The sequence below is a fragment of the Filobasidium floriforme genome, assembly GCF_021052385.1.
Source record: "Filobasidium floriforme strain CBS 6241 chromosome Unknown HD553scaffold_12, whole genome shotgun sequence".
NCBI classification, from domain to species: Eukaryota; Fungi; Basidiomycota; class Tremellomycetes; order Filobasidiales; family Filobasidiaceae; genus Filobasidium; species Filobasidium floriforme.
Genome location: NW_025763633.1, coordinates 610124 through 627401, shown reverse-complemented (window position 1 = coordinate 627401; position 17278 = coordinate 610124). Strand labels below are relative to the sequence as shown.

At 53.8% G+C, this 17278-nt stretch overlaps 4 protein-coding genes across 4 annotated transcripts; 3 read left to right on the top strand and 1 right to left on the bottom strand.

Moving 5' to 3' along the window:
- Positions 1 to 2801: 2801 nt before the first annotated feature.
- On the top strand, positions 2802 to 4756 carry HD553DRAFT_328950 (uncharacterized protein; the record flags this gene model as incomplete). The annotated part of the gene is made up of 6 exons (XM_046181898.1): positions 2802 to 2827; positions 2892 to 3829; positions 3898 to 3937; positions 4016 to 4097; positions 4172 to 4351; positions 4418 to 4756. The coding sequence occupies 6 exons, from the start codon at positions 2802 to 2804 to the stop codon at positions 4754 to 4756; spliced, it is 1605 nt and encodes a 534-aa protein (XP_046036338.1).
- Positions 4757 to 7474: 2718 nt separating this feature from the next.
- Positions 7475 to 9058, top strand: HD553DRAFT_272796 (glycosyltransferase like family 2-domain-containing protein; the record flags this gene model as incomplete). The annotated part of the gene is made up of 5 exons (XM_046177782.1): positions 7475 to 7601; positions 7679 to 8538; positions 8610 to 8719; positions 8784 to 8857; positions 8919 to 9058. Coding segments are annotated over 5 exons (1311 nt in total), but the record flags the coding sequence as incomplete, so codon positions are not given.
- An 832-nt stretch (positions 9059 to 9890) lies between these two features.
- Positions 9891 to 12867, bottom strand: HD553DRAFT_356348 (uncharacterized protein). The gene is made up of 4 exons (XM_046183846.1): positions 11981 to 12867; positions 11131 to 11899; positions 10511 to 11057; positions 9891 to 10446 (listed from the first exon to the last, which is right to left on the bottom strand). The coding sequence occupies exons 1-4, from the start codon at positions 12828 to 12830 to the stop codon at positions 10330 to 10332; spliced, it is 2283 nt and encodes a 760-aa protein (XP_046036336.1). The 5' UTR covers positions 12831 to 12867; the 3' UTR covers positions 9891 to 10329.
- A 2105-nt stretch (positions 12868 to 14972) lies between these two features.
- HD553DRAFT_312301 (ribosomal protein S2, flavodoxin-like domain-containing protein) lies at positions 14973 to 17204 on the top strand. Its single transcript, XM_046180082.1, has 9 exons — positions 14973 to 15216; positions 15463 to 15548; positions 15937 to 15970; positions 16048 to 16113; positions 16181 to 16255; positions 16312 to 16431; positions 16498 to 16588; positions 16653 to 16905; positions 16975 to 17204. The coding sequence occupies exons 1-9, from the start codon at positions 15164 to 15166 to the stop codon at positions 17040 to 17042; spliced, it is 846 nt and encodes a 281-aa protein (XP_046036335.1). The 5' UTR covers positions 14973 to 15163; the 3' UTR covers positions 17043 to 17204.
- The last annotated feature ends 74 nt before the right edge of the window (positions 17205 to 17278 follow it).

Sequence of the window (17278 nt, the reverse complement as noted above, 5' to 3'; positions counted from 1 at the left end):
GGACGACTCCGTAAGATCGAGATTACACAGATCACTGTTCACTGACGACGTCTTTTTACATCGTCCGCGAAGCTAGAGGTGAGCCAATACGGAAGAAATACTCGAGGTCGGCAACGCTGAAAACAGTCCTACCGGTCGGTAAACTCCCTCTTCCGGTTCACCGTCCCGATATTGGCGAGAACATAGTTTGAGTGACGTCGCTCGAAAACACGCTGTACCCCTTCCACATGGTATTATGCTGAAGACATCGCTCGTCGGATTCTCCAGGTCACACGCAAAGACCCACAACTCAAACTGCCCGATCGGGGATCGAGCTCGTCATCCATTCTCTCGAAGGCCATCACCCCCATCTCGGGGTGGAGCAGTACGCTATGACGGTTTTTTCAGCTTTCGGGTCGGAGGCCAAGGGCTACAAGCCAATTTCTCTGCTCCCCTGATAGACTTTCAGGTAAGACTATCGCCGCTCCTCACTCTACAGCTCGTTGGACGTGAACGAGACTGAATAAATGGTGCTTCATAGACGGAGATCGTGTGTGTCCCTAGGGATCGAGATGGGCACCCTGGACTCGACTTGCGATACGTCCCTCCTGGCCCGAGTCGACGAGAAAATCATCTATCATTCTCGGAAGACTCTTGATATTATAGGAAGACAACTTTGGAGGGAAGACAACACAGAAAGACGATAAGAGAAAAGGACAGAATACAAGTATCGAGTTGGGACGCCGGTTAGATCTATTTGTTGTGATAATACCGACCGATCTGTCCGTTCCTCCTAGTCTAGCCTCGAAGTTTGGCTTCGAAAGACATCTGCTGAAGGTGTTGATCGGGTATGGTTATATCCCGCAGTTCATTGGGGCGAGGGAGATACGCGACAGTGTTTTGGCCACTGTACACTGTCCACACCTATTAACGATTGGCAGTTGATTTGGGCTGAGCGTCAACGTACTTGTCATCTGAGGCCAAACCCAGCCAAGACACCAGAAGCGTCGCTCAAATGGGGAATTCCTCAAGGCTGAGCAGTTGGCTCATAATAAATTCATTGCCTACAAGGTCAGGAAGGAGGTCCAAAGACAACTGCAAGCACACAGCCGCCCTGCCCATGAGCATGTCTATCCCCTGGAGCACCTTCCTTGGGTCAACAGGATCAAGGCTTTGGCAATCCACTTGACGTCTTGGGCTTTGTCGTCCAGGTCCAATTTTGCCCCGGCTCTCACGACTTCCGGTGGTAGCGCAAGGACTCCGGTCAGGCAGCCAAGCCAAGAGACGAGAAGACGTGCGCAAGTGTCCAGCCCGTCAACCTGAACGAATTCCAACAGGTCGAGGACGAAGCGGTGGGTCGACTCGATAATTCGTCCTCCATTTGGGGCAGGACGCCTTGGGTCGGGAATGCGGATAATCGAGACGCCCTGCCAAAAGGACTTGAAGAGGGCCTTGAACATCTTCCTCGTCAGTTCGTAATTATCCCGAGAAGGGTCAGTACAGAACAGCCGAGTCGCCCTCAGCACAGGCTAGTGTCAGTAGAGAGGATTAGCGACCCTGTCGGACTAAAGACGAAGGGGAGCACTTGACAAGGTCTCATCCGAGACTCATCCGAATACCGCACATGTCGAAACGATGTTCAACTCGAGATCCGCCCGGATCGACAGCCGACCCGAAACCGGCCCGGATCGATAACCGATGTTTCGGTTGTTCCGGATCATCGTCCGAGGTGCCTAGTGATCATCGATGCAACTTTGACTGGCTGCTGTGGTAGTCTTGTCGCAAGATCGATAAACAAGTCGATCGATAGTTCGGGGTCGATGAGTGCTTGCGTTTCATCTCACTCGAATACCTCGAATGTGTATTCGCTCCTGAGATATGTGCTACCTCTTCGAGGTTTCTCAGCTATTCTCTGACCTGTCAGATTTAAGCGATGAGCTGACATATTCAAACCAGTTAAACCAGGTCTAGACGGCAAGGATGTTCACTCTGGGGGTCGACATGCCTTGCATCAAACAGCTGCCGCTCCGTTGCTTTGACGAGGGTGACCCGAAAGCTCGACGACAACCCAATTCATCTTTGACCCACCGTATCCGAGCTGCCAAACTTCGCATGTTAAGCTGGGTCTGAAGGCTCACCATCAGCGACGGCGCTATCAAACCGCGGGATCTTCCATCCTACGCGTCGGGGGATGATCCCAAGAATGGCCCATCAGGCTGGTCTTACAACATGGCGAATCTAGTCGGCGTTGTCCAGAAGACCGTTCATTTTCGCGCTCGAGCTCGGGATATGCGCTTTAATTCGCACACAAAGGGTACATCCTGGTTCATGTCGCACAGCGCGCAGCTTGCTCATGGCGCATGGCTCGATCAGAGTTCGAGACAGGCTGTCCGTTACCGAAAAGCAAGCTACACTAGGCGCTTCGGTCCGAACGATGTATCATTTCGCGCATGACACCTATCGCACCTCTATACCTCTCACAGAACATGTTATACCCGACCTGCCTCGCCTATCTTGACCGATTCTCACCCTTGCCTACCTGCGCCCGAGGCATATGGCGATCCAGCCGAGGTCAAACGCCAGATCCGCCAGAGGCGCTTCGGATATGCTTCCGCGAGTCCGCTGATCAGCTTCCGAAACAATTTCGGTTCCGGATCACGAGCTCGGGTAGCGACTTTTGAACGAGATTGGCTATTTGGCTGTTCAGTCATAGCTATATAGCTATCATAAAGGTCATAATAGCAGTCTTAGCCATCCTAGCCGTGGCGATACAACAATAGATACAGGTACATAAGTTAGATTGGATCCTGATACGATTGAAGATGGCCGATCTCGGTGGTTATGTCAAGTAAGTATAGATCGCCCAAGCCTAGCATTTGGCAACAACTATCCCTGACCACCCTCGATCGTAGCATCTGCCAACTTTCGCACCTCTCCACCCATACACGTTTCGCTCTGACACTGCGAACACAGTCTTCGTCCAACCAATATCACCGACTCTTGCTCTTCCGCTTGAGTCCGCTCGTCGAAGATGGTACCCCGGAGCTCTACTGCATGGAGTCGACCTGTCCGCATATGGGAGCCCCTCTCTCGCATGCACCCCTCAGCGTCGATCCCTCCAAGGAGGAAGTGTCACGATCAGAGAATGTGTCACCGGACGTAGAAGATGTTGACCAGAATGAGCAGGACCTTATCGATCGTACCCTCAATATCGCCCTCGCTCCGGAGCTAGCCTCGGAAGACATCGAAGACCTGATTGGAAGCCGAACCATCACCTGTCCATGGCATCATTACGACTTTGACCTGGTCACTGGTGAAAGTCCTGTGGGGATTCAGGCATGTGTCTACGACGTCAAGGTCGAAAAGGGGAATGTGTGGGTGAAAGGACCAGAGCTGGATGAGGGTGACGAGTGGGAGGTTGTCGAGGTCAAAGGGGTCAGCGAAGAGTTTGCCGATCCACCTCCGGCAAGGCATCATGAAGTAACATCAATAGCAAATAGCAGCAGGAAACCTACGGTCAACAAAGCGACGTCTTCTTCAACCGAACTCCCACCTTTACCTCGAACGCTCGTACAAGCAGCCATCCTGATCCTCAACACTCCCAACCCCTTGCACAAGATCGAGCTCACCCGCCAGGCCAACCGCGCACTCCGTCAAGGTACCTTCCAGAGTATCCTCCCAACGAAAAAGGACCTTTCGCTCGTTCGTGAGACGTTCGATAAGGCTAGATACGAGGGTGAAGGTATCCGCGGATTTACACCGCCGAGGGAAGGGTTGAAGGAGGTCGAGCCCTGGATAGGAGGCAAGAGGGGGAAGGGTGGGAACGAGAAGAGTAGGATATTGATGATTCGTGAGTATTTGTCTCGGTGAGGCCCGAGATCGTTGTATTTCTGACTTGGAGTTGAGTCGACCTTGTAGATGCCCTGGCGAACATCGAGCAATGGGCTATCGATCTTGCGTACGTCTCAAAATCATCGTATTGTCAAAGACATCCTGATTCGGCTCGCTGATCTGGACGACGGCTCTTACTCTACAGTTGGGATATAATCGCTCGATATGCTGAATTCGAAATCGACGGGGAAAGATTGCCAGTGGAATTCTTTTTGGACTGGGCTAAGGCAAGCGCCCTTACCTTCACTCTCCACCTTCACCGATATGTACCAGCCTGATACAATACCTACCTTGTTTGCAGGTAGCCGAGGATGAGGCCAAACATTTCTCGTTGTTGAAGACTCGTCTAGAAGAGCTCGGGTCATATTACGGCGCCCATACGGTCCATGCGGGTCTGTGGGAGAGCGCGCTGGATACGCAGGATGACTTGTTGGCGAGGCTAGCTATCATCCATCTGGTACATGAGGCTAGGGGTCTGGATGTGAGTACAGCTGGTTCCATGCAAAATTCGATCGACGAGCCCGGCCTTACATCATCCCGCTCGCAGGTCAACCCGATCACGATCAAAAAGTTTGAAAAAGCCGGCGACATCGCGAGCAGCAAGATGATGGAGATCATCCACTTCGATGAGATCACTCATGTCACTACCGGACATCGATGGTTTACCTACGTATGCAGCAAGATGGACATCGACCCCGTCAGCCAGTTCCGGCAGCTCGTCAAGCAGAACTTTGCCGGGAAGATAAAAGGACCATTCAGCGTGGACGATCGTGGCAAGGCGGGAATGTCGGGAGAGTGGTATGAGAACCTGGAAGGGCATGGACATAGGCTCGATACCCAAGCAGGAGGCGAGGGGGACGAAAGGGTCCATCCGAGGTTGACGTGAGGGTTGTATCAAAAGGAGATGCCTATATGACGGCTCTGCCCCGTGCGCGCGGCTTTGCTGGCCATGAGACCTTGACTGGTTGATACGCTGTCCGAATGAGCACGTCATCAATAGCATTATCTGCAACGATCACGTATGGACCGAGCCGGAGAACGAGTCTGAGCGGATCGACACATGGGCATCGTTCCCGAAGGCCTTGACGAGGAGTGTCAAGACCTCCTTAGCCGTTCGGTCCGTGTAGAAAATGGCCTGTGGCTCTTGAGCTCTGAGTTGTGTCAAAAAGTCTTCGACCTGCAGAAGCGCGGCCTGCTGCGCCGATAGCTGCCCCACCGGGGTCGGCTTGCGCCGCAACCAAAGACCGTATACTGTTCAAGAGTGGTTTGCTCTGCCACGGCTCCATTGGATCTCTTTTCCTGACGGTGTCGAAGCAGAATTCTGCACGGGCAGACTTTTGATCGTCATCAGTCCCGTTGTCTCTGTTTAAGGGATGAATCTTGGGGGTATCACTGGCCTAGCTCGTAGGTAATATCAAATGAAGGCGGGGTCAAAAGCTGTTCCACATCCACGTTCCGTCCCACGGAGTCTTCAGGGGAATAGGTCTTTAGATCTCTGAGACTGTCATAGCGTGGTCCGGGGAAGGAGGGGGGGATTCGATGTAAGGATCCGATAGAGCTTTCCAAGACGTTGTCTGGTTGGATTCATGCACTGCCCATATAAGATTGTTTCGTCACATTCGACCCCAAGTACAGACTCGGTGACGCTTTTCTTGACTTGAGGTCTTCGTAGCGATAAGCTTATCAGGACCACTTTGTTACTTTCTGCATGTGCCAACAACTTGAGTTGCACGAAGATCGCTGCAGCAAGTACATCTCTGGATCAAACCCACATGACCGGAAGGTCACGTATTGAGGTTAAGGCTATTGTCAAAGACATTAGTGATGCGGTAGAAAAAGGTCTTGAAACGGTATCGCATATGAAGTGGTCGAAGGTAACATGTATCTTAGCAGGCTCATCCACATATAACTTTTTTCCGATCGAGACGACCACCAGCGCAGGGTCGTGGACCTGACAGGGGCTCAGGTTCCGCTTTGTTGCCCCAGAGAGTTAGCAGGTTGCCAGCCAACAGTCTAGCCTGGATTAGGGTTGGCCTGCCATTTGCCTGCATGCTGTGCAGTGAATGGTCTTTGAGCGGGGGCTTTCTTGCATATCTCGGCAAAGGACATACCAATTGTTCGTGATCGATAAAAGTGCGTCGTCTGTCTTCTATCAGAGCCACGATTGCCGATTGATCGGGAGCGAGCAGGACAGCTCGACGGCCGGCACAGCGCATCGCGCTCGGCTTCCCGTTCGCGTTCCTGTGGCAGCGCTGATATTTCAATTGCCTTGAGATATCGGTGCACGCCATAGGAGTCTCGTAAAGTGATATGTTGGTAAGGGTCAGCCGAGATAGGCTCGCTGCCAGTAGTCCTCCAAGCTGAAACGTCCGTAATCGCAGCAGAAACAGTAGTAACTGGCTGCGAAATATGAGCAAAGTGGCGTCTCTTGGCGTGCCAAAAGCGTGCCCGGGCAGCGAGACCGTGGCTCGTGATGAAATCCCCGAGGGCTCCGGGAAGATGCAGGTGAACAGGTCATCCCTGCATCATCAAAAGTTGTCAACACAACGATTCGGTCCTAACGATACCCCCATAACTATAGCAACTCTTTCTTGATACCAGGTTCGATATAATCCACGGGATCCCACATAGTCTGGTGACGTCGCTAGCTGACCACCCTGGGTCGTACAAACGCACGAATTCGCCGAGTCGACCAGGTCGACGATCCCTTCGCTTGATCCCCGGGCGACTATATATCAACCAGAGTCCACCAACAAGACCGCCAGCTACGTCTGTTCACGACACACAGTTCAGAACCTACATCACATACCACCTCAAGAGCTACCAACATCACCCTCATCGTCATCGACCCCTCGACAACCACGCTCGTTACCCAATAATCCCCGGCCCGCTGGCTCAAAAACAAAACATTCATTCGCCCGCCGCCGATTTGAACCAAAGATAGACACTCGCTGCATAGCCACCTGCCCATCACATCTCGACGGACACTCAACAGCTCGGCTGCTCGTGCAGATCTTTCATCTATCGTACATAGATCGTAGAACCCATCACAAATTGTTGATCGGACTGGATCTCGCCGACTGGACATAATCGCACGATGCTGTGAGTTCTCGTCTCGCTGCTGCGCGGGGAAATTCCGCAGTCGCGTGAGGAATGAATCCAAACTGAATCGCTCTCGTCTGTGTGTCCTTGTTTTCGACGTTCTTTCCAGTTATCTGACCGCCGACAAGTGTGAGCTTCGAGTGTGTTATGTCAAAGCGCAGTAGATCTTGAAGCTGATACGTGGGGAGGTATGCTCGATCTTGGGTGACAGTCCCGGTGTTCGTGCCTTTTGGGATCATCGGGTGAGTTGTCGTGTTCGACCTGGATGAGGATTTTATGTAGCTGACCTATAGCTCGTCGTCATGGCATATCTAGGTTCTATCGGTATGCCCTTGGTTGCAATCTCGTAATATGAACAGACCAACAACTGACACTCGCCTCTACTGGAATCGCACTGTTTAGATACCTCTGGTAAGCTTGTGTCCGGCCATTTACTGCTCGTCCGAACACATAGGCTGATTCGAAAGCATATTCTCATCTCTGCTCTCGTCGAACCAATAGGTACTGCATCCGACTCATCGCCAGCTTCGTCTACCGACCGGTCCCCTTGCCAGAGAACCCGACGTATATCGCTAGCGAGGATGTGACGATCATTGTGCCTACCATTGATGCTGGAGAGGAGTTCCGAGGTGAGTCTCGGATATGAGGATGTAGATAGACTTCCTACACCAAGTTAGGCTGATACGATCTGCCCTGTGGCCCGTAGAGGCCGCCTTTTCGTGGCTCGAGGGAAACCCCAAGGAGATCATTATCGTCACCGAGGAAACCATGAAGGGGCCCTTGCAAGAGCTCGCCAACTCGGTCGACCCGAACAAGATCCGAGTCTTGACCGTCCCGCTGGCCAACAAGCGATTGCAGATGGTTCACGGGATCAGGCATACTACCACGGACATCATCGTCTTTGCCGATGACGATGCCATCTGGCCGCCGACCCTGTTGCCCTACGTGCTCGCTTGTTTCGAGGATCAGCAGGTCGGGGGTGTCGGGACGGGTCAAAGGGTCAAACCCTGCGGGACGAGGATGACCGTTTGGGAAGTCTTGGCCGCGTTCAGGTTGACAATCAGGAACATCGAGATCTCGAGCTCGACCCATATCGACGGAGGTATCCCGTGCTTGTCCGGAAGGACCGCTGCGTACCGTACCGTCATCCTCAAGGATCCCGAATTCATTCACGGCTTCACCCACGATTTCTGGATGGGCAAATATCACTTGAACTCGGGGGACGACAAGTTCTTGACCCGCTGGATGGTCAGCCACGGATGGAACACCTACGTCCAGGTCTGCAAAGAAGCCGAGCTGTTGTCCACCATGAAACCGAACTGGAGGTTCCTCAAGCAGGTCCTCCGTTGGACCAGAAACACCGTCAGGAGCGATTTCCGAAGCCTGGTCACCGAACGGCACGTCTGGCATAAACACCCCTACGTGGCGTACAGCATGATCGATCGGTTCATCAACCCGTTCACCTTGCTCGCCGGGCCGGCGTTGGTCTGCGTGTTGTTGTGGAAGAGTACGAGGGCGGTCGAGGATGGCGGATATCATTTGCCGGCCTGGAGGATCGTCGTGTCGGTGAGTAGCTCAGCTTGTCGAGTTGATTTAGCGGGCGTTGTGGCTGACACGTCTTGCTCGCTATCTGTCAGTACATTGTCTGGTTAACGGTGACCAGAACCTTGAAATTGCTGCCGCATTTGTGGAACAACCCGAAGCACATCGTCTACGTCCCTGCGTTCATCGCCTTTGGTTACTATTTGTGAGTCGGCTGGCGAAAGCCTTGAAGCTTCGGAACAAGCTAACGACGCCGTCGACGTGGATAGCGCCGTTATGAAACTTTACGCCATGTGCACCTTGCACGAGACTGGTTGGGGAACCCGAGCCGGTATTTCCGATCGTGAGTCTCGATTCTGGCAACCTCTTTGACTTGCATCGACTGACTCGCTTGCGACACGTAGCCACCGCCGCCCTCAACGCCGCCGACAAGGAGAACGCGGCGTCTGGGGTCCAGGGATACTCGTCGGTCCAGCCCGGTACGCCCTCGAACGAAGGCTACGAGATGTCGGGTGGAGAGCAAAAGGGCTACCAGCGTTGGTAGACCCCCACTTCCGAACAGATATCTAGAATGACCCGCATGACACGACAGCTTGTATCGATTAACCGCCTTGGCGCTTTGCATGTTTTGTCCCTCTTTCTTTTGTTTTCGGGGCCTCGTATGATATAATCGCATGACCGTGACGAGGGGAACATGGGCGGTCTGAAAATGAGTCGAGGTCGAGGTCGCAAAGTCTTGACGATGCGTCGCCTACAAGCGGGGAGACTCGGTCACTTCGCAGGAAATGACCATCTCGATGAACGTCGCGAGATAACGCTCCAACCTGGAGGTTTGGATGGCAATACCGCCTCTATCCAACCCTGGCAGCCCCTGTCGTGTGTAGGCACGTAGCTACAGTGCGTAGGTCACGGCTGTTGGCACGAATTTCTGATTTTGTGTGGTCGAGGTTGGAATCGGGACTAACTCCGGAAGCAACTAAATTGCACAGGCAATTTAGTTGTCCGCCACAACCTCCTCGTTCCTTCGTGGTTGATATCGTCGCGAGGTCGTCGACTCGATAGCGATCAACCAGTAATTCGGTCACGACCCTCGCAATCCGATGATACTTCATAGGCCTATGGATGATACATGATATTCTTGGACGATGGACTGAACTCTGCTCGCTGGCTGCGTTCGACGATGGAGCACGACACTTTCAGGCTTGCGAATATGGATGGGCTCGAGCTGCCACGAATGCTAGGCCTCTCCTTTGACGTGTCGTTGGCTCTCGACCCTGACCTCGGCGGATGACTGGCATGTCGGAAACATCTATATGGCGATCGTGATATCATGGTGATATGATATCAGCTGTGATCCGGTTGGCTCATGTTGCCGTTTCGTTCGTCTCCCAGCTAATGGTGCGAAAAATCGCTAGGATCGCTCATGCCTCGAACCCCATCTGCATGTAGCTGCATACCGCTTCAACCATACGGAACCCAGATCCGCGGCAGTGTCGTTTGAAATCGACGTCCGATCGAGCGAAAAACAACGGTCGGCGGGGTGACTTTCACGCTGTTTAAAAAAGCGACCGTTTGTTTACTTTGTGAACTCCCACAAACTTTGCGTATCGATATCGTATTGCATAAGTGGATTCGGATCATGCGGTCTATGTCGACGACAATCGTGATTAGTGCGAGCGTAAGACAGTCGAGAGTACAGATACGAAGGTGGATTATAACGTAGAGAAGAATCGAGATCGAAATCATGAAACCGTCACTTGCGTCGATGCCAGTTGACGACGTAGAGGCGGGGTAGGGGGATGTTGATGCTATCCTTCACCGAATCGGCGCCTTTCCTTTGCGAGATGAAGCCTTCCTAGGAGGCCCAACGGTCTTCCCCTTCGCCGCTTGACGTTTGATGAGAGCCGCCCTCCTCTGGTCTCGTTGTTTGGCCTATCGGGATAGTGAACCCCGTCATCATTCGAATCCTCACTGCACCTGGTTCTACGAAACCCACCTTGTGTTGTCGTTCCCATTCATCGGGATCCGACTGCTTGAGCGCTCTCAGCTCCGCATTGGCGATGGCGGCGGGACTTCGCTTTTTTTGATGTTGAGCTTTCTCGTAGTCGCGCTTCTTCTGCTGTTGTCGTTCCCACTCGTCCGGATTCTCCGTCTTTAGCGTCTGCTTCGCGGCCGCTTTCTTGACATGAGACTTCGCCGCGTGTTTGCGGGACTGCTCGAGAGACTTCGCATATCGTTCCGGGTCGTTCTCCTTGATGTCGTTGCGGGCCTGCTTTCTCTTCGTGTTGATGCTCTCTGCACGCTTTGCATACGAGGCACGGCTCCATTTTCGTCCTTGCTCGCGGGCGGCTTGGTACGCTTGCTCGTCTCCCTTGATCCGAGCTCGCCTCTCTGCGTGTTTTTGGAGAACCTTGTCCTTGTTCTTCCAGTAGTATTTGAAAGCGCCCTCTCTAGCTTTGGCAAGCGTCTTTGGCGTATAGACCCTCGATGCTTGTCTACGGCGAGACCTCTCCCTTTCCGCGATGATTCTGTCGGGCCGCTGCCTAAGGTAGGAACGCAAGAGCATCTTGTTAGCGAAACGATCGTGTTCCGGACGGGTTTGATGCCTGAACCTACCTGTATTGTTGGCCGTAGGCCCTCCCGTATGCTCGGGCGTGGGCGCTCCTGCGTCGGTAAGCTCTCGCGTATTGAGCCTTTTGAGCGAGGTAGGCAGGGCGAAGTTCTGGATCGTATCGGCGAATGCGAGCACGATCGCGGCAGCGAGCGAGGTAGGCAGGGCGAAGTTCGGGATCGTATCGACGAATGCGAGCACGATCGCGGCAGCGAGCTCGGTACTCGGGGTCTTGCTCCTTCAGTCGTCGAGCTGCGCGAATCGCCGGATCGCGATTCCTGAGTTGTCGAGCTGTGTAAGCTCGAATGATAGCAGCCGCCTTTGCGTGGTGCCAAGCGATGCGTTGTTCGGCTTTTTCGGCCGCCGTCTTGCTGCGTCTCGCTCGGATGATGTCGGCCCCGGCCACTTCCAGCTGCCCTTCAGGGATCTCGAGTCCTCCCGTGATGGCCATGCGGCACTCACTGAAATCCACGATAGCCATGCGTGTTGTCGCACATGTGGCGACAAGTCTCAGTAAGGACAATGTCGCATCGATACGATAGGCATTAGCAGCTGTTGCAGTGACTACCCGCACGCAGCTGAGGTGGGGTATGAATAGATTGATCGACCTCTTGTAGACGACCGTGTATACAGGCGTAGTAGCACGGTATATGGATACGCTATCGTCGTTCGCTACGACGTCGAGCGCCGCCTCGAAGGCGCGTCGAGCGTAAGCTCCGGAGAAGACATTGACCGTCCCCCCGCCGCTGATCAGCCGTTGTACGATGGTATGAACTGAATAGTGAGGTTCGCGGGTAGACGGAACACTTTGTTAGCGATTCGCTCGGCGCGCGTTCTGTCCGGGCGCGGACGTACCTGTATACCGGAACAGGATCGCTTGACCGATAATGGACCTAACTTTCGACCTGACTTTGCCGTTAGCACCACCAAAGGTGTGCCGAATGTAGGTAGGCGATGATTCTGCTTTCGAATCCCTATAAGGAATCCTCATCTGAACAGGCCAGACGTCTGCTATGTAAGTTCGGGCCCACTTCTGCTTCTTCAGCAGCCTCGAGGTCCATGCATCGAGTTCGGTGATCGAAGGAACCGAATTTGGATCGACAACGGAAGTTGGATCGACAACGGAAGTTGGATCGACAACCGAAGTTGGATCGACAACCGAAGTTGGATCGACAACCGAAGTTGGATCGACAACCGAAGTCTTCTTCTGCTTGGAGGCAGGGGGGTATGACAGAAAGATGGATGTTGCCGAGGTCGAGGCTGACACAGGATTGACAAAATCCTTGTTCCCGGTGACGGCGGTAAACGCCTCCCGAAAGACTCCAAGCAGGGGGTCGTTGACGTAAACTGCCGCTTCGACATGCGACCGCGTCGACGCCTCAGAGAGAATGTCGAGGCCTTCAGGGAACTTGTCGATGATACCGGAAAGCAGTTGCGAGCTCAGCTGTTCACCCTTCGAGCGCATGTACTCAGTGAGATCGAGCTTGGAGCGCTCGGTGGACTGCAGGGACTGCAGGGACTGCAGGGAGGGAGGCGATTGGTGGATCGGTGGTAGGATGAGGTCGAGGAGGATGAGGTCGAGGAGCTCGAGGATCTTCTTGGTTGGTTCCATTGCTCTCGCTTCGGCTTCCTTCCAAGTGATTTCCGATCCCGATTCTTCTGCAGCTTCAGTAGCAAGCTGGGTGATTCGATTGATATCCAGCATTTCGATGCGGGTTCTGGAAAGGGCGGGTCCAGTCGATTCAACAGTCGGAACGAGAGCAGATACTTTGACACGGCTTACCAATGCTCAGTATCCTTCAAAGGTGCTTGCGGTGATGGAGAGAGTTCGACCGAGATTGAATCCAGAGGCCGGGAGTCGAGTCGTGATCGATCTTTATAGGAATCCAGCGCCCGCTTCGCATTGCCTGTCGTCCTGGTACGTGCTGCCTCGTTTCTGGCCGACTTTTCGTCGTCAAACGTGCAATCCCGATCGGGAAGGATGCGACGGAGAGAGGAAAAAAGCTGTGCTGATTGATCGATCAAGCCGTTGCATGACGCTCGGACCTCTTGTTGGCCCCTCCGAAGATATCTGAATCAAAGACAAGCCTCCCGGAGGTTTAGCGCCATGAAAATCTACGGGGTAGATATGAAACGTACGTCGAGCCGTGGCCAGCCTTGCACCCTCGTCGAGGTCGCCATCCTGCAGACCCGCCCTGATTCAGTCCCGAAGCGAGCGAGTGTGATGACATGCGGTCGTCGTGATGTGTCCAGTGATCGATGCAGCGTGACCTCTGATACGAAACGCGAATTCTCGCCTTGAGCGCTCGATCAAGGGGTCGACCCGAAAATATCCCCTCGGACGGAGACTCGACCCGGAGGCCGTAGATTTACAGCTTGCAGGTTAGGCTATCTCAAAAGTTCTCGAGATACGGTCGACATGACAAGGCGCCGCTCGAATTGTCGCCTTGAGGTGAGCAAGATTGAATTGGTAGTGAGAAAGGTATATCAACGAGCCAGCCCCACATCTCGCCAGACTCACCCGACACGCTGGACGAAAATTTGCTCACCAAAACCGAAGATCGTTTCGGCCGGGCAAGAGCCATGTCCGAGAAAGACGCAGATCGCAGAGATCCACCCAGAGGCCAAAGAAGTGTTCATCATCTGACGACAACGACGACCGGACAAAGGGCCATGTCCGAGCACTGCGATCAATCCAAAGGAAGGTGGGTCCGCGCCCGAATCATTGGTCCTTTTTCGCGACAAGGATACCCCCCGAGAAGCCGAGAGGTCCCAAGCGTCGACCAGGTGTCTCACTCTTTCGTGTTTCGAGTGAGAGAACGATCGGGCGGATTTGTTGTGATCGATCTGATCTCAACGATCGACTGCCTGGATCGAGAGAAGGCCGTCTTGTTGCAGGACCTCTTGATGCCTATACGCTTCTGTATCTGTCATTGAGCATCGAAACTGCTGAAGTCGCCCATAGGCTTGCAAAGTAATGCCATGAGAACATGAGAATCTAAATCCATGCTTCGTGAATGTAGCTATTCCGCAATTAGCCGTCTATGCCGCAATGAATTATGAGTTTGAATGCACGAGCTCGAAGCACTACCGGATCGGTCGCCCGTCGTCAATGATCACCGATCGGCTGACCTCAATTGATGGCGATAACCGAGAGTTCTAAACCGCAGATCACGACGATCCACCCGAAAGGAGGGTCCTTTTACGACACAGCCCCAGGACCGCTCGAATTGATGGGCCGGTGGCTGATAGCTGATGAAGTTTCAAGAATTGGGGACTGACCACGGCCAGGTCGAAGTCACCCTTTCAACAGGCAACGGGATTGTCCCTTGCGCCAGGCCCTCCAGTCAACTCGCAGATCGCAGACCGGGCTATACGCAGTCAGTCTTTCAAGGATTAGGGCGAGGTCTGGGATTGAGGCATCATTCGTGTTTTCACCTGCCTGCTAGATCGATGAATCGAAGTGGGCCGATGATCCGGTCAGTCATTCATGCCCGGAGACTTGTGGCTTGTAGCTTGTTCGCGGTCGCTCGGTTTACGGGGATTGACTGCATGAGGTCATGATATGCTGATACGAGGTTGGACGTCATTGACATCAAGACTAGCCCATGAAGAGGTAAATTGGGAAGACAAAGCTTCAGGTCGTGCAACGATGCCCATATCATCAGCTGCATTTCTTCAGGGTCAGTGTCGATCGCTGCGCTCGCTGCCGGTCGGCACGACTCTGTTTCATAGTCGACTGCATGAGCGTCGCGCGGAATTGAGCGGAACCAATTTCTTAACACCGACGCCAGGCCTGGAGCTTGCAAATGCCTCGGCCCAACGGACATGTAGTCGTTCGTCTATCCGCGTTTGCGGTTCTGTCTCGCCATTGTCCTGAGACTCGCCGTCGATCAGAGCGGGAAGGGGTTCTTCCAGTGACCTGTGTCTATCGACCAGCCAGCCACAAGGCCCGACCTCATGGTTTTTGGAATCGTCTGAGATACGTACTTCGATCGACTTTAGGGACTTCGACTTAGCAGAACCGCACCTGTCAAGATGGCCGACAACAAGTACCAAGACAGCCTTGCGCTCGATGCCGAAACCGCTTCGTAAGGATGACCTTGCACCGCTATCTGAACGGCCGGAGGCTGATGCCACTTGTGGATTTTCTTCTCTACCCTGGATCATCTCCTTACCTCCTTTCCCGACGAAATTGGTTCTAAACTGGTTATCTCGACGGTTCTGTCTCTCCTGGATCTATCCTGGATCTGAAATCGGTCAAAATCTCTGGACTTTTCGCCTTCATCTCGACTCTTGCTCCTGGATCGGTCCCCTTCCTTTCTTCCTTCTCCCAGATTGATGCTTTCCGGAGGCGTGCATCTCGGCGGCAAGAACGTAGATTCCTCGATGGAGTCGTACGTATTCAAGCGTCGCAGCGATGGCGAGTATCAGCTAGTGGATTACTTTGGATGTCTGAGGTCGAAGTCGCAAAATGGGGGAGGTTTTGTCGGCATACGGAAGCGACAACGCGTCAAGATAGCGGGTCAGCTAAGGGCACGGTGACGGAGGACGCAGGCGGTTGAGGAGATACGCCGAAGGTCGTCCGGGACAGAGTTGGAATTCGGCTGTCGGCGAATCCGGAACGGAGGGGTGCTTTTGGCGAAACCGTACCGGGAAAGGATGTCATACAGCTAGGAACGTCTTCCGCACCCCTTTCCGTATCAGGAGCAACAAATACTTCGCCAAAACCCCCTTTTTATGCGATTTCGACCTGACTCGACGCCGCTCAAATTAAGGTAGAAGCCGTAACTAACCGTCCTTTTTGACAGGTGTCAACATCATTGACATCGGCAAGACCTACGCGTAGGTCCCCACACGGCCGGATCATGAGATCCAGCAGAGTCACTGATTTCCGCCTCATTCCCTCTTTTGTTCCGCAGCAAGATCGTCCTCGCTGCTCGAATCCTCGCCACCATCGAGAACCCCAACGATGTTTGCGTCATCAGGTAGGATCGCGCAGAGACGGACGTGCAGCTGGGAAATCCATTAACCCTGCCATTTCTTTGCGACTAGTGCCCGACCCTACGGTCACCGAGCCGTCTTGAAGTACGCCGGATTCACCGGTGCTCAGGCCATTGCTGGACGATTGTGAGTGTGGCGCGAGGGTCTCAAGCGAGCCGAATCTGATCGCCACGACCCGATAGCACCCCCGGTTCTTTCACCAACTACATCACCCGATCGTTCAAGGAGCCCCGATTGATCATCGTCACCGACCCCCGAGTTGACCACCAGGCCATCAGGGAGGCCGCTTACGTCAACATCCCGTGAGCGTCTCCCGGAAAACGTTCGCCAAAGTCGCCGTGCTGATCAGCTTGTTCGCCAAATCCCAGCGTCATTGCCCTCTGTGACACTGACGCCTCGTTGAAGTTTGTTGACGTTGCCATCCCTTGCAACAACAAGTCGCGTCACTCGATCGGTCTCGTGAGTTGCATAGCCTAAAATGAACAGCCGAACAAGATCTGACAATTCGACCACGGCGTCACAGATCTGGTACTTGCTCTGCCGAGAGGTCCTCCGTCTCCGAGGAACCATCGACCGAGGCAACTGGTCGGTCCTCCCCGATCTCTTCTTCTACCGAGACCCCGATCAGGTCGAGGCCGACAACGCCGAGAAGGCCGCTGCCCTTGTCGCCGGAAACGCCGCTGTTGAGGGTACCGTTGAGGGTGCCGTCCCCTCCGAGTGGGATGCCACCAACGCCGCTGAGCCCGCTCAGTTCGCTGCCGAGCCCACTGGCCAGGGTGAGTCAAGGTGTCGTGAGATCTGCGTTCGCCTTTCAAAGCTAAATAAAATTGTGCACATTGCCGCAGCTCTTGACTGGTCCGCTGACAACACCGCCGGTGACTGGTCCGCCGACCAGCCCGCCCAAAACTGGTAAACGCACCATACGCTTGCTCGGAACGAGGCTCGCCGTCCTCTAATAGGGAGATGTTAGAGGCGCCATTCACGACGGGTCGAATGAGAGTGGAGAGATGAGATGTATTTGCTTGGCTTTGACGGGAATGAGGGTGTTGAGATGATAATCAATTTCGAACCCAACGCGTCGCTTGGAAGCCGTACCCTTCTTTAAGACTCTCTGATCATCGCACGTTGGAGGTGGAATTGTCTACCTTC

Bases quoted from the DNA above. Each gene is read 5' to 3' on its own strand.
- HD553DRAFT_356348 (XM_046183846.1), bottom strand. From the start codon at position 12,830: ATGCTGGATATCAATCGAATCACCCAGCTTGCTACTGAAGCTGCAGAA. The intron at 11,058-11,130 runs GTAGGTTCAGGC...TTCCTACCTTAG, and splicing joins GCCTACGGCCAACAATACAG to GCAGCGGCCCGACAGAATCA. The intron at 10,447-10,510 runs GTGGGTTTCGTA...CTATCCCGATAG, and splicing joins AATGGGAACGACAACACAAG to GCCAAACAACGAGACCAGAG.
- HD553DRAFT_312301 (XM_046180082.1), top strand. From the start codon at position 15,164: ATGGCCGACAACAAGTACCAAGACAGCCTTGCGCTCGATGCCGAAACC. The intron at 16,432-16,497 runs GTGAGCGTCTCC...GCCAAATCCCAG, and splicing joins GCCGCTTACGTCAACATCCC to CGTCATTGCCCTCTGTGACA. The intron at 16,906-16,974 runs GTGAGTCAAGGT...ACATTGCCGCAG, and splicing joins TGCCGAGCCCACTGGCCAGG to CTCTTGACTGGTCCGCTGAC.